The following is a 27,303-nucleotide window of genomic DNA, read 5'->3' as shown; positions in this document are numbered from 1 at the left end:
ATAAACGTTAGATTGGAGTGGTTGGTTCTGTGTCCAGAGGCTGGTAGACTACTTGTTTGTTGCAAACAACACAAAATATAAATTCTTAACCGTAATCCAGATTCTTCAAAATGCAAATGGTAGAATTGGTTTTAGTACTTTCTTATAATAATATCATATTCTGAGAAGGACCCACCAAAAAATTCCGCCACATTATTTAATTAATCATTTGGAGGTACCTAAAATGGAAGGATGTATCTGTTTACTCTGTAATGGGGTATCCTTATATTTGCAGAAAGGGCAAATATTTGAATTTCTCCTTAGAACCTCTCTTTTTTTGAGATGTTTGATTTAGCCTGGGAACAGTAAAAATAGCGACACTACCCAGATCACTAAGAAATGGTTCAGAATAAATTTTATTAATGGTTACTTTGGTATTAGGTTTATTATATTATCTATAATTTTATACAGATCCCATTGATTTATTGATTAATTCAGGGAAAATTGCTTTAGACATGATAAAATCAGACAGTAACTTGATTTTACCTCAATGTTTTTCTCCAGTTTAGGTCAAAAAGAGTTCAGCATGTAATTACTAAGAATAATTTCTTTAATTTCTAAAGCCTGTTTACATTTTATTGGAAATATGATATTTATGTGTCGTATCCAACTAATCAAGATTCCCTTTTATCAGAAAATATTCAACATGTAGACAAATACTTAACCAGATGTACTTCTATCTCTTGAACTTTTCTGTACCAGCAAAACAGTTTTGTGGAGAAAATAGTAGCAAATTTCATAGTATCTCTTAATAAATATTCGAAAAGAATTGACTTCATAGTTCCAGAGTAGAAACCAACTAGATATGATTTATCCGAGTCAGTAGATCTTGTTGGCTAACACTATGCTCGGTCATTAATTGTAATCCAAGTGCCTGCCGGAGGCACACGGAGGACCGTGCCATGCTGGGGTGCACTGGATGTGTGCAAGCACATTCTACGAGGAAATCACTTATGTTGTCATGTACATTGACTTTATTCAAGTAATTTACCCACTGATGGTCTGAGTTTCTACTTTACCTGGACTATTCCTAAATCTGTCTTTGCTCATCTTAACCCCAAGCTCCAATTCCACATTGTATTTAGTCCTCAAATTCTCCCCACCTGCTGCCTGTGTGTTTTAGTGTTACCTGGTGTGCAAAACCAGCACCTTTTCCTGCCAACACTATTCCCATTTTTTTGGTCCCAAGATTTGCAGAAGGGAATTTTTTAAAAATCCCATCATTCCATTTGCCCTGCAATGGTAATCGGTGACCAAGTGACGATAGTATTTTTTTCCACCTTGTCTCGCAAGCTCGCTCTCTCCCTGTGTATTTTCCTGCTTCATCTTCATCCTCCTCATGACAGGGGTCCAGGGCCCGCCATGCTCTCCCACACTCCCCGCCTCCTTCGCACAGGCTTTTCTCGCTGTCCGGAATGACCCCTTCACATCCTCCCTTGACTCACACGTAGTCATTCCTCACAGTCAGTTCCCACGTTCCCTCTAGAAACCCCCCCACCCCCGAACCCAGGGGTAAGTGGACTTCCACCGTTTCTGCTGCTTCCTCTTGGGAACACGTTAAGGACAAGGCGGGATTGCTCCCTCTGCAGTCTGGTGCCAGCACAGTCCCTGGTGCGTAGCGCCCTGGTTCCCCCTCACCGTGTTTCTTTCGACACAGGGCAACAGAACGTTTTTTCCTCCCTGCAAAAGCATTTTCATGTGTCAGCTTCGCAGTGGGCACGACCGGCCACCGTGGCATTCCAAATTCCGCGTCTTAGCCAGGTAACTGGACGCCCAGCTGCTGTTACTTCTCACCTTGCCATTCTTGCCAGCAAGGCAGTTTTCTTCCTGTTTCTGTATATAAAGGCATTATATCATATACCTGTACTACAAAATATTTTATATAATACACCCAGCTTCTTGGTGAGTTCGGGTCACACTAAACACGTAAATGCCCTGTTACTTCACTATCTCACCTGAGAAGCTCTGCACATCTTCTCACCTCCCGAAAACCTCCTCAAAGGACCTCAGTCCCCAACTGATCGCTCCTCACGCTGCAGCCTGTGGCTATTTTTATAGTACATGCTTTTGTCTGTGTTGATATTCTGCTGTGTTGTATAAATTCTTTAGGGCAAGAATAATATGTTCTGTTTCTTTTCTTTTTTTTAAAATATATTTTATTGATTATACCATTACAGTTGTTCTATTCCCCCCCTTCAATCCCTTCCACCCGCACCCTCCCTCCCCCACCATTCTGCCCCCCTTAGTTTATAACCACATGTCTCAAGTTCTTTGGATTCTATATTTCCCCCACTATTCTCGCCCTCCCCCCTATCTATTTTCTACCTACAATCTATGCTATTTTCTGTGCTTTCTCCCCCCTTCTCCCCCTCCCACCCCCCTGTTTCTGACCCTCCATGTGTTCTTCATTTCTATGGTTCCACTCCTGATCTAGCTGTCCTCTTGGTTTGCTTTTGTTTTAGGTGTGGTTGTTAATAGCTGTGTGTTTGCTGTCCTTTCACTGTTAATATTTTTCATCTTCTTTTTCTTATGTAAGTCCCTTTAGCATTTCATATAATAAGGGCTTGGTAATGATGAACTCCTTGAACTTGACCTTATCTGAGAAGCACTTTATCTGTCCTTCCATTCTAAATGAAAGCTTTGCTGGATAAAGCAATCTTGGCTGTAGGTCTTTGGATTTCATGACTTGGAATACTTCTTTCCAGCCCCTTCTTGCCTGGAAGGTCTCTTTTGAGAAATCAGCTGACGGTCTGATGGGTACTCCTTTGTAGGTGACTGTCCCCTTATCCCTTGATGCTTCTAGGATTCTCTCCTTCATTTTGGTCTTGGCTAATGTAATTATGATGTGCCTTGGTGTGTTCCTTCTTGGGTCCAACTTCTTTGGGACTCTCTGAGCTTCCTGGATTTCCTGGAAGTCTATTTCCTTTGCCAGACTGGGGAAGTTCTCCTTTATTATTTGTTCAAATAAGTTTTCCACATGTGGCTGTTTCTTTCCCCCTTCTGGTACCCCTATAATCCGGATGTTGGAATGTTTAAAGATGTCCTGGAGGTTCCTAAGCCTCTCCTCATTTTTTTGAATTCTCATTTCTTCATTCCTTTCTGGTGGGATGTTTTGTTCTTCCTTCTGGTCCATTCCATTGATTTGAGTCCCAGTTTCCTTTCCATCACTATTGGTTTCCTGTGCATCTCCCTTCATTTCAATTAGTTTAGCCTTCATATATTCCTCTAATTTGTGACTTTGTTCCTCTAATTTGTGACTATAATCTACCAGTTCTGTGAGCATCCTGATAAATAGTGTCCTGAATTGTGCTTCTGAGAGGCTGGCAATTTCTCGGTCACTTAGAGTTATTGGCTCTGGGACTTTGAGTTCTTCTTGTGCCATCTTTCGGGTTGTTCGTGCCTGTTCCATAGCAGGATCAGAGCCCTAAAATGTTCACTAGAACAGGGCAACTAAGTCGCTGGGTTGTGACGCTGTATGTGGGTGCGGGGTCAAAGAGGGACTATGGCGTCCTGTCCGCCGCCTGCCGCCACGGCCCTCACCGGTGCCGCAGTTGCTGCCGTCACCTGGCCCACGCGTTTCGTCCCACTGCGCGCGAGTGTGCCACCGCCGTCAGCCCTCGCCCCCCGGGGCCTGCGTGGTCTGTCTCACTGTGCGCGAATATGCGCCCGCGGTCTGCCCCGAACCCCAACTGGTTCCCGTCTGCCTGCGCACCTGGGTCGGGCGGGGGCCCTGTCCTGCCCGACCCTGCTCGCTGCTGGCTCCGCCCCTCTTACCGTCCCCGTTGAATGGTTAGATGTAGTCGGACTTCCGTATAATTCAATTTTCTGTCCTTTGGTTGTGTCTTTGTTTCTCCAAACCTTTGTTTTATTCAAACTTGGTTGTGGGAGAAGGCACAGTGTTTCCACCTATGCCTCCATCTTGGCGGAAGTCTGTTCTGTTTCTATTTTGTAACCAACACTTACTTCTTATGGCGAGCTTTGGTGTCTAGATGGACTTAGTATAAATTGCTAACAAACTGTCACGCTTCCCTAAGTCTTTAAAAGTCTTAATCGATTTATTTCTTTCAGGTTTCTTATACTTTTTTATTAAAGAGAGAAGCAACTACATTAAAATTTTCACTGTTTCTTCTTAATCCATCCTCCATTCCTTTTCTTATTTAGGTTACATTTCTCTTCTTAGTGTAATTTGGTACATTCTTGAGAGCATATGGCTCCCCATGCGGAAAGGACCAAAATAAATCGGCCACGGCTAAGTTGTGCTGCCTGAAATGCGACTGACCCTGTGGTTCTGTAAGGATTACTTTTAGAAATGTGACTGTACCAGGGAGTTGGTACTGTCACAAGGGTGAGGACATAAGAAAGCGGATGAGAAGGCCCTTTGTGGGTCTGCGGGGTCCCCTCCAAATGCTGGCGTGCACGGCGTTGGGGTAGGCGAGGGTGGTAAGAGAGGCGGCAGCTGTGGAAATAAGACCCAAGCAGAGGGCTGCACCTGCGGCCGTGTGTCCTTCTGGGAGTCCCTTAGCTTCTGAGGTGCATTCCCTGTGCAACTGGGCGCCATCCGTAAGATGGGTACCTGTTTGCCCGTCTTTTAGAATTTGCGCGGGGCACCGGGGTATTTTGCTGATACAAATATTTAGCAGGGTACACATTTAATGAATAAAACTCCATGGTGAAATGTAGCACACTGAATTATTATTTATGGTAATATAAATATAGTCACTAATTATAGTCAGTCCATTTCCTCCATTTTAATTTATGGTACTGGATAGTCCAATGAAAGGTTTTCCATGTGAATCTCACCACATACTGAAGTAGTGATATTTTCATCACTATATTTTTATGGGGGAAATGTGGCCATGGATTTGTAAGAGCAATTTAATTATTGCAGTGGGAAGATTTTTCAAATACAAGTATTTGGTGAGTCTATGGCATTTCTAGAGAAGAGTCACAAGTTTCAGACACTTTGGACAGAAGAATGTGTCAATTCTGAGAAAGCTGTATCACGCTGGAAAGAAAACAATAGTCATAGGAGCAAAAAGGCATTATCTGTCCAGTCTGTAACGTTTGGACAGAATTGAATCCTGGCCACAAGAGATCTAATAGTTAATGGAACAGAACTGTTCTTATCCTGGGCCAACAGTTAGATGAGATTTTTTTTCAGGTTTTTTTTTTTTAACGAGTGGTTTGATGTTTACAACAAACCGGAGAGGAAGGTACAGAGCTATCTCAGATAGCCCTGTCCTGCCACAGGCCTAGCCTTGGTGTTCCGGATTTTGGCCATTCTAATAGGTGAGGAGTGGTGTCTCGTTGTTGCTTTAATTTGCATTTCCCTGATGACCTATGACATGGAGCATCTTTTCACATGCTTATTTGCCCTCTGAACATCTTCTTTGCTGAGGTGTCTATTAATGTCTTTGGCTCATATTTTAATTGGATCTTTTGTTTCTTATTGTTGAGTTTTAAGAATTCTTTGTATATAGGTAGGTAAGAGGTAAGAGTCCGTTATCAAATGTGTCTTTTGAAATATTTTATCCTGGTTTCTGGATTGTCTTGTAACTCTCTTGATACTGTCTTCTGCAGAACAGAAGTGTTAAATGTTAATGAAGGGCAGCTTATCAGTTATTTCTTTCACAGATTGAGTCTATAAAGTAGAATCTAAAAAGGCATCACAATACTCAAGGTCATTGTGTTTTCTCTCTTGTTACTTCCTAGGAGCTTTAATAGCTTTGCATTTGATAGTTAGGTTTGTGATCCACTCAGAGTCAATTCTTGTGAAAGTTATAAGGTCTGTGTCCAGATTGATGCTTTGCATGTGGGTGTTCGGTTGTCCCACCATCATTTGTTACAAAGACTGTCTTTCCTCCGTTGTATGTCTTTTAGTCCTTTGTCAAAGATCAGTGACTATATTTATGTGGGTTTATTTCTGGGCTCTCTATTTTTTCCCATTAATCTATGTTTCTGTTCTTTCACCTATACCACACTGTCTTTTTAACTTTTTAAAAGATATTATTTATTTGTCCTTAGAGAACAGGGAAAGGGAAGGAGAAAGAGAGGGAGAGAAACATCAATGTGTATTTCCCTCTTGCGCGCCCCCCTGGGGGTTTGGCCTGCAACCCAGGCATGTGCCCTTACTGGGAACCAAACCAGTGACGCTTTGGTTCATAGGCTCATGTTCAATCCACTGAGCTACACCAGCCAGGGCACCTATACCGTACTGTCTTGACGACTATAGCGTTACGGTAAGTTTTAAAGTCAGGTAGCATTAGTCTTCCAACTTTTTTCTTCTCCTCCGAATATTGTATTGACTATTCTGGGTCCTTTGCCTCTTCATATAAACTGTTGTAGGTGAAGTTTTGAGACCATAGGAATAGTATTTTGATGGTGAGTTGGTGTTTATTTATGATCACTGCATAACAGCTACCCCTAAACTAATGATATAAAGTAACTATGGCCATTTATTGACTCAAAATTTGTAATTTGGGCAGGGCTCATCTCTGCTCCACAGAGCATTAGCGAGGCAGCTGAACTTGGACTAGAGGACCCATCTGTCACGTGGCTGCCGAGCTGGTGCCTGCTGTTGCCTGGAGGGTCTCTTAGGGTGGAGAGCACTGAGGTCCTCGGTTGTCTCTCTGGGAGCTCATCTCTTGGACCTCTGTAAGGGCACGGTGGCTCGGTCTCAAGAGTGAAAGTGAGTGCCTAGAAGGAGAAGCTGTCAGTTTCTTCAGGTGAAGGCTCATTTCTACTGTATTTTCTAGGTCAAGCAGTCACAGAACTCAGAATCAAGAGGAGGAGATACGGACCGCCCCCTCAAATGGGAAGATCCTCAAAGAATTTTGGAGACGTGTTTTATAAGCTCTACGGAGAGACGATGGGAAGAGGGAATGGAGGTCTGAGTGTTGGAGGGCAGGGTTGAACGTTGGTTAGCCGTAAGGGGAAAGGGTCTTATCTAACCGTTTGAGAAACAAGTGGAAACCGCTGGGTATGACAGGCCTGTGCAAGTGTAGATTTGAGAAAGAGGAAGTGGCATGGTGCCTGACACCTAATTATTCAACTTCTTAATTTTCTTTAGGTTTTATTGTGACTGAAGTGAGCTTTGTATTAATTATTTTCTTTAATCCTCTATAGGGAAATTTTAAGATTTGCTGTTGCTTCCTTTTCATTATTTTCTCTTAAGCTGCCAGTTAATTACCGAGTATTTTATAATAGGCTTTGCATATTAACGACTATGCATTGAATTCGAGAGTGTAGGAAGGTATTCTGTAAATACCAAACTTACTGTCGTTCATGTAATTCTGTACAGCTGATAAAAGTTTCGCTGACTTTGTCATTTAGTTGTCATGCAAACACTGTGAAGTGGGTTTCTAGTATTAATAAGAACCCTCTCAAAAGTAAGCAGATAGGAGCCTACTTAGGTGTGAGCCACTGCATGTCAGTTTGGGGTCCAGACGGACGCTCTCTACATGCGGAGCACCTCTCCCCTGCCGTGATACCTGGTCGATACCTGTGTTTAAATGGCCAGGCTGTTGCCTGCTGCTCGCTGCCTGCTTCCTGAGTTCTAGCCAGAAAGCCCTCAGGATGGAGCTTTGGAGGCCTAATTTCTTAGAGATTTAAAAATTTAACAGAGACTCAGAAGAAACATTGCCAGGTGGTTGCTAGGGCACTTTGTTACCTGGGTTTGATCAATGGACTTTAGATAAAATGGACAGACGCTTTACTAAACCATCTATAAACCCTGCTTAATTTTTAAACCTTTTTTAGTATAGCGGCCCTATGTGGAGCTTAACTTACGATTTTAGAGCCATAAGCAAACTTTTATTTCCTACCTCCTTCCAAAATATCTACCATGTTAAAAAGATGGAATCTTTAATAAATGATGCAGACATTGTGGAATCACCATAAAAAATCAATACTTTAAAATGCTAGATTTTGAAATAGTAGACAAGAACTAGAAAAAGATCTGAAGGAAGGTATTCTAAGTTTTAGGATGCAATTTCTTTCTTGGTTTCAAAGCTAAGGAAGAAACTGTAAAAGATTGATAGATTTAGATACACAAAAGTATTTTTTAAAAAAACTTTCTGTACTGGTTAAACATTACAAATGTTTAAATGCACAAATTAGGCCAAAAGGAATGTTGGAAAGACACTTTGATATTTATACTGAAAAAAGAATTGCTATTCTAAATAGAGACAGTGCTTTTCTACATAAATAGGAAACGGTCAAACACACCCCATAGGTTGTGGGGCACAGTTTCAGAGGCCGTGGTCACAAGACTATGATTATTTGTAACAACAGCAACGCTAATCACGATTACAATTACTGAGCATTTTTTCCTGGACGAGACATTGTTTTTAGTGCTTTATGTTTGTTAATGAACTCACTGAACTTTTCTAATAAACTTCTGAGGGAAGTACTCCTGTTTTCTCCATTTTACACTTGAGGAGATAAAGGGCATCGTTTACTTGCCCAGGGTCACACAGGGAGGACGTGGCAGGGCTAGAATTCAAGGCCATGCTATCTGGCTTTAGGTGGTGGGCTACTTCATTTCTTCCCTCCGGACACGGAAGTGGGGGGTTTTATTTATGTATGTATGTATTTAATAGATCAAATTACTTTTTAAAAAGTAATTTGTATTTTTACATTACCTTTAGTGCCCTTGTACCCACTCCCTAGCAATCGCCACACTGCTGTCCAAGAAGTGATACAGTCAGCCAACAGATATACACAGTAGTTAACCTCATTACTAAGCTAATAATTAAAATAATAGTGACATGTTATCTTTGTTAAATGGACAAGAATCTAAAAAACACCACCAATGAAAGCAAGAGTATAAGGGAGAGACTAAATAGGTTACATGTATTAATATCCACCATAAGCCTAAAGTTGGAGTGCAGTTTTGACAAGCTCATTGAAAGGATGTGACCACCGGTTGACCCAAAAGCTGGACCTGGGCAACCAGGCTCCTTACCCCTCCCCTGTCGTCTGAATCTACTTTCTGCCCACCGTCCCCACAGTGGCGGCTGTTTTCAAGGACACAGCCTTGAGAGAGCGCTCTGTTTGAGGGGCTGTCTGGATGGGGTGGGTGACTGAACCCAAGTAAAGCGTCTATATAAGCACCTAAAATTCTAGCAGGCAGGAGCGGAGATACACTCATTCCTGTGGCTGCCCAACACAAGACTCACAGGCAAGTTCTCTTGCTTGTAAAGCTGCCACCTATCAGTCTGGAGTGGGGTCCCTCTTTCTTCGGGCTCTTCTTACCCACTGTGTGTGAGAGCGGGTCTCAGGGTTCACCCGGGGAACTCCCGGGATCGTGCACCAACACATGGATTTTTCACACTATTCAGTTTAAGAAACGTATTTTAACAGTATTCAATGATTGACATAAAGGCACATGTTCAAGAAAAGTCACAGTGAATTTTTGTTTTCAGAACATTTTATCACAAAATAAATGCATAGCAAGTATAGAAAATTAAACAATAAAGCTCATCCAGCCCAACATTCTTATCACATTTGTTTGTCTCTCATCCTTTAAAATATTTTATGTACAGGACAAGGTTGGTTTTGCTCGAAAGCAATTACGAGCAGACAAAAGATTGGGTAAAGTATATTGACTGATTTTTCTTCTCTTTGTCATTTTATGCATATCAAAATTCCTCTTGAAACATGTATAATAATAAACAAATATGGCTAAGAATTTTCAATGAGGCACTTTTGGGTTTCCCAAAGAGAATGAGACTTAGAACATATGTTTGTTTCTCTTTTCTGTTTAAAACTCAATGGAAATTAGAGAATAGATATAAATATATATTTTAAAGAATCAAACTGCATCATACTGGGAAATAATCAAAGGATGAGAATGGTGCACTATACTTTTTGAGAAATTCCCAGAATGTTAAAAAAGCAGGTACAATTGCAGACACACAGATACACAGACACAAACACATAGACACACAGACAGACAGACACATGTACAGGCACACGCAGCAACAGCAGCAGCCATCCTCGAAAGGACTCAAGAGAAAAATGTCAAGAGAAGTTGCATTGATAATTAATTCATTAGCCTCCGATTAATTAACTGATGTTAGCATTTCGGTTGCCCTGCCCCCAGATACCGAGCAGCTGATAGCAGGGATCTTTGCTCCCAGGAGAAAGCCCTCCAACTCAGTCTCCAGGGACAGTGGGAGGTCTGCCCGAGAGATGCTCAAGAAGGAATGCTGGAGCCTGAGAAAGAAGCAGAGCTTCAGATCCTACCTTCCCACCCCCCAACAGATACAAAGAGAGAAAAGCACCTCGTCCGTGCAAGGAAAGATACCTATCCTCAGAGAGGAAAACGTCTCCCACAGCTCCTCCCCCTTTGCTGCAGAGGCTAATGAACTGCTCATGGGAAAAGGTATTTGGCTAACAGCACTTAAAACTGCCCATTTAGCCCACACTAAGTCGAGTGTGTCAATCAGTCTAGACAGTGGTACCAAACTTTTATCTTGAAAAAGAAAGAATTGCCCAGGAGCTTGTTAAAAGGCAGATTCCTGAGCCCCAGCCTTGGAGACTGGTATTCAGCAGGTGTGAGGTAAAGCCCGAGAATGTGCATTTTAACAAGTGTGTCAGCTAATTCAGAGGCAGGTGGTCAGTATGTGACGTAGTGGACCTACGGGAGACCAAAGCAAACTAACAAAGGAGCCACAGCAGACAAAACAAAGCAAAACTTCTCCAGAATAACCCTAGTTGCCTTGGGGTTGGGATTTGCTTGGATTGAGTCCCTTTAGCACCAAGACCCTGTTTTTTCATTTATGAACGTGAATGACCAAAACTGTTACCTGTCTTTCATTGCTTTTAAGGATTGGTGAGGTGTCATTTGCAAAGAGATTTCATGGGTAACTTTGCTCAAAGGTTTTTGGTTTTAAAGTTATGTTTGTAAATACTGTTAACTAATTATTCTGAATTTATCCATAATAAAAGCAATCATATTTTATGAAAAAGATCACAAGTATCCTGATGATATCAGCAATTCATGTAATTAATTTTTACTTTATTTAATATTATTCATTCACCATAGTTTAATATGGCTTTAAAGAGTCCAAAGCTTGTGGATTGATACCTGTTTGTATGAATGGCCTGCTTGGATAATGTGTTTTACAAATATCGGTGGTAAGTTCCAGCATACAGGCTTCTCAGGCCTTATTGACTGTCTAGTTTACAAACAGCTAATAGCTGTGGCTGCCCTTTTGGCTAGTCACTTGGTATTTGGGGACAGCTGTTTCTCTGTCTCAGAAGGCTGTCCTGTGAATTGTCAGGTGCTTAGCGGCCTCTCTGGATTCTGTTCACTACATGCCAGTAACATGTAGTGTGACGCACTCGAAATGTGCCGCAACTGAAAATGTCTCCAGATGTTGCCAGATGTCCCCCTGGAGGACAAAACTGGCCCTGGCTCAGAGCCACTGCTGTAACGCACAGGGAATTTTTCTAGAGTCGTGGGAGGTGCAACAAAGAAATAAAGGAAAAAAACTGGCTGGGCAAGTGTTCAGTGAGGCCTAGGAAACGTGAAAACATCGTGCTCATACGATCATATAAATAGGAGAACAGATGCTACTGAGTAGGACATCTAGAACTTGGCAAGTGACTCAGTGTGTACTTACTCATCTATAAACAATAATAATGCCTGCCTCACGGGGGTAATATAAAGATTAATTTTATGTAAAGTACCCCGAAGAGTAGCTGAATGTAATAAAGCACCAAATAAATGTTATCAGTCAGTATTATTACTATTAACCATTATTTTTCTGCTTGAGTAGGGTAATGTAACAGGTAATAATTCTAAGTAATTTACGCAAACTGAACACTTTTAGCTTGTAGTGACTACAGAGGGCTCCCTTTTGAAAAAGAGCACACACACCAAAAAACCTTAAATCTTTAGTAGAATAAGTGGAAAATGAACTTTATTCGGTAATTTTGCACGTATGTGGTTATGAGTGTATGTTGTATTATTTAGATCTTTCTACTTCCAAAAAGCATATGAGATGATATAATACATACAATACATAATATAAGCAATGCTATTAAAATAGAGGTATTTTCAGACATGCAGAAATAGAAATAAAAGCCATCCCGTTCTAGTGTTTCAGAGCTAGCCAGCCATTAATAATCTAGACATTTTAAAAGCAAACCCATTTTTCACTTTGGCACACAAGTGATGGCTGATGGTGACAGATTTCAGATCCTCACTGTCAAGAGGAGATGAGGGAATTACTGTGCTTTACCTATGGGAATCATTCCTAACTGTATCAGATTCTGGGAGACTGAACATTCTTCAACTCAAATTGCTGTAAAGCAAGATTTCTGGCGTTTTGGCGATTATGACTCTAAGAAAAATAGAGGACAGACATTGCTTCAAATGAAGGTGTTTACATACACACACACACCTGTAAAATAATATCAGTTGTCTTTCTTCAATGCCTGAATCCAAAACTCATAAAACAATACAAAGAATTTTTGACTCAGAGATTTCTGGTGGAGTAGCATCTCTCTCTCTCTCTCTCTCTCTCTCTCTCTCTCTCTGTCTCTCTCTCTCTCTCTCTGTCTCTCTCTCTCTCTCTCTGTCTCTCTCTCTCTCTGTCTCTCTCTCTGTCTCTCTCTCTCTCTCTCTCTCTCTCTCGCGCGCGCGCACACACACACACACACACACACACACACAATATTACCATAGTAGATAGAAGAAAAAGCAAGCAGAGAAATTTAGAGAGCTGTAGAGACTGTTGAGCACACAGTCGCAGATGCAAAACACGCCTGGCCTCGGAAACCTTTGAAAACATGGTCCATTGCCTCTGGTGGCTGGTGGTCAGTGCACGTCTGGACAGTGGGGAACTTTGGGACTACTCCCCGAGGGCCTAGGGCGTCCCTAGAGACGCGGAGCTGGGATCAGAGCAAAATGGAGGGAAGCAGAGAGGGTGCGAGTTGTGCGTGGTGTTAGCAGCGCTCTAGATCCGTTGCCCTAGGGGTCCCCTGGGCTGTGGGACGCAGTGACTCTGGGGAGGAGCGCGAGCGCCTCCCCACTGCTCCCGCAGGGGGCGCCGGGGCGAACCCTCCCCTCCTGGGGCTGTGCGGCCGAAGTCAAGGCCCGGACGCGAACAGCTTTCCCCAGAAGACCGCAGGCAGCAAGCCAGCCTCAAGCCAACTGGTGGCAGGACCCGGATCCACGACAATCGGGTATCGGCAGCTTGGCCCCGGACATCCCCTGCCGGGTGGCTCCAGGCCCGGCCTCCGCAGCTGCGCCGCGCTCCGGACCACAAGTTTGCCCCACTCTCATCAAGTTGCGAGCGCGGAGCTACTCCGGGGCTCCGGGAAGAGCGTCCTGCTTCCCGCTCGGGCTGCTCGGGGCATGGCTCGGCCGGGGGCGGCGCCACACATCTGGGGGTGGCTGCTGTTTGGCGGCTGCCTCCTCGCCCGAGCCCAGGTAAGAGCCCGGGACCCGCGGCACCTGCTTCTCTGAACCTCCGGCTGGACTCGGAATCCAGGTAGACGGAGACCGAGGCGCGCGCTCGCGCTCGCGCTCTCTCTCTCTCTCTCTCTCTCTCTTACACACACACACACACACACACACACACACTCACTCACTCACTCACTCACTCACTCACTCACTCACTCACTCACTTACTTTAGTGGAGCTACAGAGATATGCTTTGACTGATGTCCTGAGGACGAGGCGGGGAGGTGAAGGAACTTTTCTTACGCGTAGTCGCCTTTGACCCCATTTAATTAATCCAAATTATTTTTGTCTGCTGGCAATTTACCATCACTTTTGCGAACTTAAACTTCAAGGGTCAGATTGTTACCACTACCTGAAAGGCCACCTGGCTCTCCTTGGTAAAAAATCATGTATTATCAAAGCAAAAAGACTAGATAGAAAAATATCTCCGAATAGAGCTCAGTTGTTAATGTTAAGAATAAGTGGTAGTTATGATTTTGTACCATGCTAATACCCTTTAGAGATTTTCCAGGCTTTCACAAGGGAGCCTCTCGCATGTGTAGGTCACATTTCATCTGCATATTTTCCTTGTGTCAAATAAAATCTAGAGTTTACACTCAGCTCTTAAGATGAACTAGGAGGATATGTACTAGTGGGTGTAGCGCAGTTTCAAGAGCCCCGTGAATTTCAACTGAATCAACCTTATTACTCCTTCTCCTCGGTAGGGGGCGCGTCTTCACCATCAAATAAAAGCCCCAGTTTTTTTTCCTTTTCAGTGAGAAAATTAGGCATTGATTTATGCACTGATACTATATAAACTCAATAGCATGTTATTGGCTTTCAGATGACCAATTTGGATTACAATTATACTAAAAGTACAATTGTTTTTTAACCACATAACCACAAAAATGAAACGAGATAGTGCCCTGTTAAATACTGGACTTTTAGGCTTTACCTAACACAACCGGGGTGTTTCCATAAACTTGTTCTGTTTAAAAAAAATCAAACAATGTGTGCCTTGTACATTGATTAGTAAGATTAGCTGTCAGAGTGGAGGTTTGTGGGGCTGGATGAAAACTATGGAGGGATTAAGAATGAAAAGAAGACTCACAGTCACAGACAACAGCATAGTGATTACCATGGGGGAGGGGGGAGAAGAGTTCGGAGAGAGGAAAGGGGACACAGTGGTGATGGAAGACACTTGAATTGGAATGGTGGACACACAATACAACATACACAGGATGTGATGTAGAGTCATACACCTGAAACCTATATAATTGTATTAACTAATGTCACCCCAATAAATTCAGTTAAAAAAAGATTAGCAATGGGTGCTTAAGAGTGCGGTATGCTTAAACTTGAAAACTTTCACCAACAGAAGTAATATGGCTGAACTGAAAAAAAACCCCCTAAGATTTTGGTAATAGTTACAGAACTCTGGTGATCTCTAATGTACTGCCTGCATTTCTATCTCCTAAGATATTTGAATAACATGCTTAAACACACTGCTTCCTTGTATAAAAGGCAGGTGAATGCTAACCATTTATTTTAGTCAGTGTTCTAGATTATTTTTTCTAAGAAAACGTGAAAACATCCATTAGTGCAACAACAACAATAAATCACTATGGGACTATGGACAGAACATTTCCGTTACTTTTAGGTTTCAATGAAGCAATCAGGATATTAGACATTATTTTCTATAATTCTAAACCAAGGTTTCTCAACCTGGCACCCTCGACATTTTAGGCTGTATAATTCCTTGTTGCGGGTTTGTCCCCTACAGTGGAGGATATTGAGCGGCAACCCTGTCCTGTTTCCACTAGATTCCAACAGCACCCCGCCCCCTGCCCCTGCCCAGCTGTGACACCAAAAGTGTCTCTAGATATTGCCAAATGTCTCCTCGCAGGCAAAATTGCCTCTGGCTGAGACCCATTGGTTTACAGTGATTTTCATTTATATTTGTGGGTTAAGAATGGTATGAAATGGCAATTTGTGGTAATATATTTCATTTTGGCACTTTAAACAAAATCTGAAAGTTAAAGTGATTGACATTGACATTGAGAACTTTGCTGATCTTCAGTTTCTTTATCTTTGCTCCCAGCTCATCCATACATATATTTAACAAGTCTTTGATCTGGTGCTAGAGCAACAAAGAGAACTCATTCAAGCAGAATTGGCATGTGTGGAATGAGTCTTTAATATTCAATAGACCTTGGATCACAACACAAGTTAGATTACATACACTGGTACTTGTTGATTGTTTTAAAAATGTCTGTGGTTTTTTGTTGGCAAAGATGCCACCTTGGACTCAATGCACAGTTCAAAACTCATTCATTCATGCATCAGGCATCATTACAGAGCCCAGCAATGTATTTCCTCAAGTTAGGTACCACATGGTAATGAGGACCATGATATGAATACGTGTAGTATTTTTTTTTTACTGTGTCAGTGGTTCCTCCTAAAAGCGACTCAGAGATGGAATTAGGGCTGCAGTGGGTATATTGGGGACTGATGCCTGTGAGAGAGAAAAGGGTACAGAGGCAGGACTGGAAAGGGGGAGCCTCAGACTAGGGTGCAAATCTGACAAAGTCGTGGCGAACTCGAAGGAGAGCTCTGGGACAGTTTGTCCATCGGAGGCGTCCCACGTGGTGATAAAATGGCCAGGCCCTAGCGCTCCCGTTGTGCTCAGTCATTGGCTGGGTTTTTTTTTTTTTTTTTTATAAGATCACAGACTTGGCTGCAGGGCTCAGACAGATGATTAAAAGCAGTACAACTGGAGGCTGGTGGCCAACTGACTCCTAACAGACCAATGGCTGGTCTTTCTTGAAGGACCATCTCCATGGTAACCTCCATGGCTGCCTCCCTTACAGAATTATCCAGGAGCCACACTGGCTTTGCTGGGCTGACCCCACGTGACTCGGTTACCTTCTCCAGGCCCCATGGCAGCAGATCGTGTGGCTCTCAGACAGTGTGTGTGCAGGGAAGTGAGTACAAATCAATCAGCATGGCTAGAAAAATTCCCGGAAGCTAATGACATACTGAGTGGAAGCAATAAGTTATACAGAGTGCTAGGTGTGAGACGCTCAGGGAGCAGGTTTTGTTTTTTCTAGTTATTACTCATTTTTGCTGGAGTGGAATCTCAGCGCTGCCATGGACATTCCCCTGCAGGGGAAGGATAGTTCCCATGCAAGTTTACTGGGAAGTTTGTTCATTAGTATGCGTGTGGGAAAGAGTTAACTCAGCAAGCCTGGGTTACTCAAACCCTGTGCTCAATCCCACTATCCTGGGAACCCAGAAAGCTGAGTTCACATTCTTCTTCTGATAACATACAGCCTCCCTGGGCATTAAACTTGACCTCTGTCCTCATTCTGTGTGTGGAGGAGGATGAGTTCTGCTGACCTTCTTTTGTGAAGATTCAGAGTCTACCGGAAAATCCAGAATCTCTTAACAGGGTGGGGAAAAAACTGATAATAAGTTACTTAACATGTGCCAAGTTCTGTGCTAAGCATTTTAATCTATTAGGATCCCATTTAATTCTGATAGTAGCTTTATGGGATAGGCACATTTCATAAATGAGAAAAGGGGGCCAGGAGATTTTAGATAATATTCTCAAGTCCCACAGCTAAAGAGTCATGATTCACACTCTGGCTTCGATTCTGAGCCCACCCCTCAGACTGGTGCCTCATTATGGAGACCAGCTGGGCACTGCTTAGCTGAATTACGTGTGCGTGCGCCTCCCTCTCAGCAGTATGCACCCCTGGGTATAGATCCTGAGGAGTTTCTTGGTGACACAAGCCCATAATGATTATTGCAATAATTCTCTGGTGTTAGAGAGCTGAGGACAATCAAAAGCAATTGATTCAATGTGCACAAAACAGCATGAATAAGATCTTTAAAACAGGATACAGTAGGACACCAACAAATGGGATGTGCGATACAACACCATTCACACACGTTAAAATACATGCACATAAAACATGTTCAGATAAAGGCTATATGTGTATAGATATTTCCTATAAATGGTTGGATATGGGAAGGCAGAGAGGTATGAGTGGAGTATAGTGATAAAAGGGGAGAGACAGATGATAAATAAAGCAAGTAAACCTATACTCTCAATCTCAACCTCAATCTCTTGTGTTTCGGGGGAATTGTGGTGACAGAAGATGGGATTACCAACAAGCCATTACTGGTAGGTTTAAAAAGAGGACATAACTGGGATGTAGGCAGTTTGTCCAAGATGGTGAGCCAGGGCACTACCCTCAGCACAATAAAATGAAACTTACTGCTAATTAGCTCTGTGTTGTGCTTATTGCCGTGAGCACTGTTATAGTCAAAGAGCTGATGGTTGGTTTGTTCTTCCTTCCTGTTGACAGCCAGGTCTGTTTCCATTTGTCTTCTAGTTATGGGGAGACCTGCTACCCCTGAGGGGTGGCATTCTTGGTGACTGCACTAATTGTGGGTGGTCCATTCAGCCCCGGGGACCCAGGAGCAGCAAGATGGATGGGAGCCACAGGTGGCTTTTTCCTGGCAATGTGCAGAGAGCAGGTCTCATTTCCTCAGAACTTTCTCAGTTCATTGTAAGGAAAATGAGAGCATTTTCAACTAACATCCACACGTTCCATTTAATTTCCTACCTTGAGCTTTAGCTGGTTTTACCATCTGCTAGAAATCATCTCCTTTCTGTTTTTGTCTTTCCTTTGAGTTGCTCTTTAAATTTTTCAATGGCAATGTGACTTCAGGCAATTCATTTCACCTCTTTGTGTCTCCATTTCCTCCATTCTAAAATGGGGAAAATAATCTCATTTATCTCAGGAAATGTGAGAGAGTATCAAATTTAGAAATGTACAAACTGTAATTGAAAAAAATAAAAGTATACAAAGCAGGTAAAAGCCTTAAGGCGTCTGATAATGAAGATAGCAGCTCTTTTCTCTTGTTCCGATAACCAATTAATGAAGGATTTTAAAAATGGAATGGTTATTCTTAATAGAGTGAGATGATGTCTGAACATGATTGGGAGCCACTGAAGGCTTTTACATGGTGTGTGTGTGTATGAGTTTTGCAAGGCTATTCTGTCTGCCCGCAACACTCTTTCGTCTGCTTGTGGTTTCTCCTGCAAAGCCTGTTAGACATTTTATTTGTGGTACTAGTGGGGGTTTTAATTTTACATTTATTAGTATGAGTACTTGATTAAAGCCCATCTCCCCCATTGAAGAAGTCATCTGGAGACAGAGCAATTGATCCGAAGGCAGGGCAGCTGTCCTGGCAGTCACTGGTGTGTCCTTGCACAAACGGAGATGCCACAAGGCAGATGGAATCCAGAGACAGAAGGTATATTCAGCCGAAGGAGGATTGGTCAGGGCCGGTCTGAAGAGGCCAGTTTCTAGGTGGACTGAGAGTGAGGAGCCTGCGATACATTTAGTAGGAGGTTGGATATTGGATTATGGAATTTGAGAAAACCCTTGGATTTAGCATCATTACTTTGTAGGGAGTACCTGAAGCCACATGGGTGAATTATATTCTCAGGGAGAGTATACTTGTATTAAAAGGGCCAGTCAGCTTTATTGGAAAAGAGCATGTGGATGGTTTTCTGTAATATTACCTCTGGATTATAAATCCACTGGGCAAAGGGGCTAGTAAACAATTTGGAACTCCCTGTGACAATGAGCATGGTGCCTTTGGGTGATAGGTTCTCTATCCATGTTTGAATAGCTGATTTTATTCCCTTCATTCCAAGAAAATTCATCCTCTTTGATCCCACTTGGAACTTGTCTCTAATCATTTACTCAAGTTTTAATTTTAAAAAGGTCATTCTGTTCTAAAGGGCAGAGGTGGCTGCCATGGGTACAGATGATGCAGTGGAAGCTGCATCTGGTCATGAAGATGGAGAGACAAGCGCAGCCGGCAGAGCATGACTCTGACAATCCGTGTTTCCAGTGGGTTCTTATCGTATAACTGACAGGCAGGCAGGCTAAGGAATGAGCTTGGCAATCATTCCATTGGCTGACTCTCAAATAAAGGAAACCACAGCTTTCTGGAGGGGGAGGTTACTATGCAAAATGGTTAAGGTTCTGGACTTTATCAGAAACAAAATTTGGAATCTGTTTCCTACTCTCTTAGCCCTTACTTAACATCTCAAAAACTCAGTCTCTTCATTTACAGAACGGCAATGAACTAATGCCATGTTCATTGTGTTGGTGTGCAGATTATGTGCAAACCTCAGGAGAAGCATGTAATGTCGTGCCTGTCACAGAGTTTGCTTACTGTGAGCGTTGGCCATCACGGTTGTCAATTGTCCCCCTCCTTGTGGTCATCATCATCGTCTTTATCACAATTTCTATTACATTTTCTAATTATGGCTGCTAGAGGTGATCTCTGATATTTTTATTGATTGGTTCATAACTACCAAGTTTATTCTTGAACAGTAACAATTTTCTCCAGTATGTATCTCTGCTTTCTCTTTTCATTCTGTCTTATAGTGGATTAGCTAGAACTCCCAGTATAATGTTGAATGGTAGTTATTATTGAAGGCATCTTCTCTTGTTTATTACTTCAATAGGACTGCTAAAGATTAATTATTAAATATGATATTTGCCCTAGGTTTTTAACAGATGTAATGTAATAGCTAATTTTGTTGTTACATGTAGGCTAGAATAAGAGTTTTGAATGACAGTGTGTATGATATTTATTTTAAAGTCATAAGTATGTTATTTATTTTAAAAATATCATATTAGTTGCTTTGAGCTTCTGCCATAGATACTGGGCTAGTTGAAAAAAACAGAACTGATTTTCTAGTAATTTTTTAATGGTATTGTGCTACCCAATAGATGCTCATTAAATATTGGTGTTTGTGTGATCATAGGTAGAAGGCCTATAATATATCACTGCTTGAATTAGCAAATAAATCAAATACTTTTGTTAATAATAAGATACAGATTGATAAAAAATTAAAATATCTCACACACAAAAATGTTGTTTAATACTCTTTGGCCAGATATTTTTTGTGATAAGACCGGAGCCATCTTGTATGTGTAATGGAAGTGCCCGAAGGCAGACTTCCGCCTCTCCTCATTGAAACCCTTTACATCGAGTTGCAAACTGGCTGAAATTTCCTAAATGAGAATAATTTATGCTACTTGTCATTTTCCTACTTATATAATCAGGCTAGCTCTGTTTTCCATGAGAAAAAGTTTTTCAGTTATTTTTAAAGGCACTGCTGAGATTAAGATTGTGGTTAACGATGCATTTAACCCAAGACTGTAGGCATGGACCATGTGTAAGCTTGCATAGCCTTCTGCCTGCCCCGAGGGAGGACCTGCCTTCAGAAGTGCACTTGTGCCCGCGATAAGTTCCTGGGTGGAACTTCTCTCACCCTTCTTCTGGCATCTCAGTTTCTACATGTCTAAAGTCTGTAAGACGCAGCATCAGGAGCTTTTGATGGTCACGTGAGACAAACTTCCGAGATCAGACGAGACTGGGTGTGTTCAGTGTGGCATGGCCCTAGACACATGGAAGCAAAACGTAAGCACAACGTTCGTGTTGATTAATGGAACTTAGAGATAGATTAGAGACATCTGAGAATTAGCTGAAACCTTGAGTAGACATACGGGGCTTTCCTGTAGTCTCAAAAATACCTTTTAAAGTCCATCTAAAAGGTACAGCAGACTTCTATTTCTGTGAGGTTGTTAACATATTAGTAACTGCCTCTTGTTTCTGAGACTGTTGTGGTTTTTGTACCACGCATGGTGAGCATGTATTAAGTGCCTGAGAGCCACACCGTCCTCCCCGAGGACTGGATGCACAGTGCCTATAGATGGTGTCTTTCCCAGGGATGGCCTCAATGAATACTTGTAGAATAAATACACGCAGCAGTCCTTGCTGCTAAACCAGCACAAACACTGTAGAATAAGTAGAAGTCGTCATTTCTGTGAACGTAAGGAGATACCCTTCAATTGAAATTCTTCCTCCCGAGGCATCTTCATTTTCAATGTAGTAAAATGACACTGGTCTACTAAGTATTGTGTTCATTGTGCAGGCTCCGACTTCCCGGAGGCTTTCGCTACGGAGGGGACAGGTTGCCTGTAAGCAGAGAGGCGTTCCTTGCCTCCGTTCTTGACTCTCATCTCCTCCCCTGCAGCATCTATTCATTTTTCTTCTTTCTCATGCATCCAATCTGCCTCTTCCGTCTGTGTACGGTGTCCATGGTAGATCCTCACGTGGGGACAGGAAAGGCCTGCCTGATCTCTGCCCAAGGCTTCTCATGTTCAGCATTTTCTTTTCTTTTTTTTTGCTTCAGGAATTTATTTTGATCAAATATTGTATATTTAGAAAGTGGTAGAAGTATAGATTTGGTGGTAATAGCAGCGGTAATAGTTAGTGCTTATACAGTGTTCACTCTCTCAAGGCCCCTAAGTAGGCACCCTATGTGCATTATTTTCTTTCATCCTCACTACCTCCTTATGAAGAAGGTTGAGCATTTGTACGCCTCCCCAACATCCATTCTATTCCTCACCAACTGTGTGGCAAAGACTAGTAATTGGTAGAGTAAGGATACACTGAAAACAATGCAACCTCCTAAATCCTTGCTCTCATAAATTTTACATTCTCTCATTCTCCTGAAGTCAGCTTTACCTGTGGATTCGCATCCATGTGCCAAGAAATTTTACCTTGTTGCTTCTCAGGGGAGGTAGAGGTTTAGGTGCCCCAGCCAGCTGCTGTTGACAGCCAAGGCGAGGAACTCCTTGTCACCGAGGACTGATGGTGTGGGTTCTGCTCTCTTGTATTCCCACCACATCGCAGTGGGGTGGACTCGGGGCTCCTAGACTGACTCTCACTAGGTCTTCTCTGACACCACCCCAGCGGGGAGATGGAGGGACACCCTGTTACTGCCAGGTTGGGGGGGAAGTCCAGGCTCCCCAGAGGGTACCCACTGGCACCTGAGGTGGGAGGACAGTGAGTGGCCTTGTTAGAGACCCATGTGGGTGGAAGTCCTGGCTGTCTACTTTGCTCTGAAACTACTCTGGTGAGGGTGCAGGGGCACCTTCTTATGGCACCTCTTTAAACCTCCATGCACTTGGACTTTGCTGATGTGGGTGGTGGTTGGACTGTGCTTTTTTCTGTGTCTTGGGGGTCAAGTTGTTATTGTCTAAAAGTTTTCTGTCTTGTCAGACTGTCTTTTTGCTTTCTTTGCCATAGAGAACAGGGGTGCTGGGTTTTTTGGGGTTTTTTTTGACACTGTTTTTTGGTCAGTGCCTGTTGGTGTTTTTGAGTTGCCAGTTTCTAATCCAAGCTAGGAATATATGAGACCAAAGAAGACTCAGAGAATTTCCTCTTGTATTATTCTTCAGGATCTGAGGTCCCTACCTGGTCTGCTTTCTGCTTTCCACTTTTCAGAATCATCTTATGTTCATTTTATAGATAATGTCCAGAGTTTTTAGTTGTAATGACTGGGAGGAATAGAGGAAATATGTCTACTCCATCACACCAGAAATAGACATTCTAGAATGCTTCTTTTAAAATGCATCTAATTTATAAATTCATGTTGACTTTAAAATGGAATAAATGTGAATGTTGTGCTTATGAGGATTCATACTCTGACTAACAATTAGTATCTATAATGGCAACATTAGGTTCTTTCAATAAGATACACGTCATCAAATTAGGACTTCCTTAAGCAATCAAGTTATGTGACAAATTGAAATTCAACATTTTATTTCATATTGTAAATGATGACTTGCCCATGAAAAATTACTAACATCTGTTTTCTTAAAAGTACCATTTTGTTTTGGATGCAATTATTACTTTGGGAATAACATAGAATATGAAACACCAAAGTAGACATTGGCTATGAAACTTTGAAGTAGATATTGAGTATGAAAAGTGCTCTTCTGTTTTAAATGAACTATGATTTTAGTGTCTACAGTGAAGAACGCTTGTATCTGTAATCAAGGAGGGGAAAAAGCCATATAAAAGATGTAATAAGCATTTTCTTACTCTCACTTGAAATGATTAAAAATCAATTTAACAGATCAAGACTAAGTACATCTTAATCAAATTTGCTCCTGGATTAAACTGGCTACATTTTTTAGAATAAAGTATGTTTAGAAGCTGTGGTTTACAAAATGCCTAGTTTCTGGAAGGATTATCACAGTAAAAGGACCACCTATACACAAAAGAACACAAAAATGTATTTGGTCAAGTCAAAATGGTACAAGGAGTGATTTGAAATATTTGTGTTTTGTATTGAAGTCAAACTTTTCTGAATCAAATTTATAGTTCTGAAATTTGGTCATAGCTTGCCCAGTATTTTCTAGGATTTAAATCAAAGAAATTAACTATTGAGCTGGAAAACAAAAGTTGGGAAAAAGAAACAACTTGAATATTTCCTGACTTTCTGGAGAATGAATGGGGAAGAAGTCAGTTTTCCTTCCAGGCTGACTCAGATGACTCATGTGTTTTCATTCTATTCTCCCTTTGCGATATGTGAGATTTTATGGCTCGCTTTTTGTGTGGCTGCTTGTAACTCAGAGTCTGCATTGTGTTGGCCTTAGGTGTTGCTGTAAATCCTGTTGTGTAAGCCAACACACTCCCCAAATTAGTTTTTGAGTATTCCCTTTTTTTCATGAAAAAAATTATTAAAATATATGCGGGCATTGAGCTATGGATATTATCTAGCAATCTCCAAAACTATATACCTGATTATTTATTGAGCTACTCTTTATATTATACATATATCAGTATTAGAAAATGATGAACTCATAATTTTTAGGAATAACACATTTTTTGTTACTGACACTAGTTCTTTTTTTTTTTTTATAAAGATTTTTATTTATCTTTAGAGGGGAAGGAGAGGGAGAGAAACATCAATGTATGGTTGCCTTTCTTGCATCCCCTGCTGGGAGTTGGCCTGCAGGGAACCAGCCTGCAACCCAGGCATGTGCCCTGACTGGGAATCGAACCGCGATCCTCTGGTTCGCAGGCCCGCACTCAATCCACTGAGCTACACCAGCTAGGGCTCTGACACTAGTTCTTATGACAGATACTTTTTTTGTAAACTTCATTTCAGTTTAACCTATCAGTCTACCGTTTTGTGTCATTTATAATAGTTGTATCATAATGATTGATAATCTGTAATTGTTCTTTTTTATGTCTAGTGGTATAAATATCTTTAAATTTCTAGGTTCAGTCAACAATGTCTTATTATAAATATAATATTAAATATATAAAAAAGGCTTATTTTCCACTTTCCTTAAATAATGATTCTCGGGAATGCGTGTATTTGCAGCTGAAATGAAAGATCTGGGATTGACAAAGGATTATAGGGAGTTTGTCACTTAGATAAACTGATAGTTTTTGTCATCCCTTTGGATACAGGAATCGCTAAGTCCCTAACTGACATGCAGCACTCTGGGCCCTAGTACCATTAATGAACCTACAGAACACAGAGCACTCAGCATCTTCTTTCCAGAAAATAGATGATCACGTGCAGAAAATTGTGGTTGTTTCAAAATATATTTACAAGGTTTTCGATACTTCCCTTTAAGAGGTGAAGATTAATTTCCCTTTCCTGGAGTGAGAGTTGGTGACTCTCTTTTAACAAATAGACTGTGATGGGACTGATCACGTGTGACATCTGAGAGTAGGTAATAACAGGCTTGTCATTTCCTTGCTTTCTTTCTGGAATCACTCGCTGTGTGGGAATGTCCACAGTTGACATGCTGTGAGGACATTCAAGCACCTGGACAGAGAGAATGATGTGGTGAGGAACTGAGTCCCCCCACCAATAACCATGTGAGCGGGCCATTGTGGAACTGGGTCCTCTAGTCCCAGGCAGGTCTTCAAGTGACAATAGCTATGGCTAAGTCTTGACGACAGTCTCCTAAGAAGAGACTCTGAGCCAGAACCACCCAGCTAAGCTTCTCCAAGCTGTGAGACAATTAATGTTTGCTATTTTAAGACAGAGTTTTGGGTTAATTTGCTACACTACCATAGACGACAAATACAGATTTTTTCCTGCCTTAAAGTTCTGTTCCTTTGGAATCACTTTTGGTACAAAATAAATTGCATCATGTTGGATAGAAGCATGACTTTGTTATCGAATGTTTTGGAAACTGAGTGGTTTAAAGAGATCTGTATGGCGCCAGGTTGACAGAGGTGGCTTTTGGTGGCTTTGTAATGTGTAAATTTGGCTGTGTTAGCCTGTACTTCCCGGGATCATTTTCCCTTTATGTTTCTCATTAGGGTGAGCCATGAGAGGCAATTGTTCCTGAGTGTTGGAGGCCAGAGATGAAGCAGCAACTGTTTTGTTTTTTTACACCCGAAGGTCAAGGCTGGCACTTCTGTATCACACAGGGTATTCCTTATCTGTGGGCTCATCTCATTAGAGACGGGCTGTAGGCAGACTTGCAACTGCTCTCCCTTCCCTGGGTCCGCCTTTACCTTCTCTGATTCCTGGGCCAAGTGCATGTTCAGGTCTATGATGAACCTAAAGGGCTGAGTGATTTGCCCAAGGTTTCACAGTCATTCTTCAGTAGAGCTAAATTTAGCCTTCTTGTCCATTCTCTTTCTGTGTGCTATAACTGACATATTGCAAGAGAATGAATAAAATATCAGGTCTCCATAACATTCTAGGAAATTTCCAATCTGTTTATTATTATTTTTTTCTAGTTATATTATGCCTGATATAATTACTTAATAATATTAAAATTTTTTAGTATGGGAAAATTTTTTCTTTGTGCAAATTAGGTGAAAGTAAGCTTATCTTAAGATCTTATACATTGATGAATTTTGAATTTTGATTCAAATAAAGGACTATTTCAGATAACTTGATATCAAAACTTTGATTTTCAATTATATCAGAAGGGAAAACCACTCAAGTGTATATATCATGGTTTTAAAAACTGTTGTGAGAGTGTTTTTCACTGCTTGTGTTCTGCTCATTTCTGCAGCTGGATTCCGACGGCACCGTGACTATAGAGGAGCAGATCGTCCTTGTGCTGAGAGCCAAGGTGCAGTGTGAACGCAACATCACGGCTCAGAGCCAGGAAGGAGGTGACGTCGCTGAGTAAATCGTGTCCTCCTTGTGGCCCTACCCCAGTCTGCACCAAGAGTGCAGATTCCCCTCCTTATTTAGCATCAGGAGAGCCCCGTTAGGCATTTCGTTTCTGTGTGGAGGGGTCTGTGGAATCAGGCTCGTTTCATCTCTTGGACCCACTAGCTTTTCCCTCGCCATGGCAGGAGGAACTTGCCTGAGTTGTGAGCTTGGGAACAGCAACTGGGCATACCAGCCTGTGCCTCTGGCCTGTTTCTGGGAGCTGTCTGCAGGGAGCAGGCCTGCTGGTTTATCCATGATCAGGCAGGAAGCTGGGAGGGGTGGGCTCTGTCCCTGGGGGTGTGGCTGCAGTTCTGGGTAGGATGTAAATCCAGACAAACAAATAAGCAAGCCCTTTTATATGTACCTAAGTCATGTTCTCCAAACAATCTTTTCCTTAAAGTGATATTTAATCTTTGTCTGTCTGACTCCTTATGTAGTTCCTCAGATATTTGCAAATTCAACTGGGAAGGGAACTACTATTTACCCAGCTCCCTAAATTTCCAACAGTCTGAATGCAGCAGATAATGTTCTTAAAGCTATGTCCTGTAATAAAATATGTAGCTTGATATCTGCTTGTTTCTAGTCTCCAAATATTACAAAACTTTTGTGATGAGTTCTCAGTTGGTTATTGTCAAAGAATGTGTTCTGTATGATACTGATTCTTAACAATGTGTTGTGACTTACTGGCTTCTCTGTGGTCAGTTTTAGTAAATGTTCC

General features: G+C 41.9%; 1 protein-coding gene across 1 annotated transcript in view; it reads left to right on the top strand.

Moving 5' to 3' along the window:
- The first annotated feature begins 13,136 nt into the window (after window positions 1–13,136).
- The window catches only part of PTH2R (parathyroid hormone 2 receptor), a 56,363-nt gene continuing 42,196 nt past the window's right edge, over window positions 13,137–27,303 (top strand). Inside the window, exons 1-2 of the mRNA XM_037029787.1 lie at window positions 13,137–13,483; window positions 26,440–26,542. Of these exons, the coding sequence (XP_036885682.1) occupies window positions 13,409–13,483; window positions 26,440–26,542 (178 nt within the window). The 5' untranslated portion in view covers window positions 13,137–13,408. The remainder of the gene's footprint in view (window positions 13,484–26,439; window positions 26,543–27,303) is intronic.

This window comes from Sturnira hondurensis, unplaced genomic scaffold (genome assembly GCF_014824575.4).
Source record: "Sturnira hondurensis isolate 20B ecotype Veracruz unplaced genomic scaffold, ASM1482457v3 Scaffold0001532, whole genome shotgun sequence".
In the NCBI taxonomy this organism is placed as follows: Eukaryota; Metazoa; Chordata; class Mammalia; order Chiroptera; family Phyllostomidae; genus Sturnira; species Sturnira hondurensis.
The sequence above is the reverse complement of the archived record's forward strand: the minus strand, read 5'-3'. Positions and strand labels throughout refer to the sequence as shown.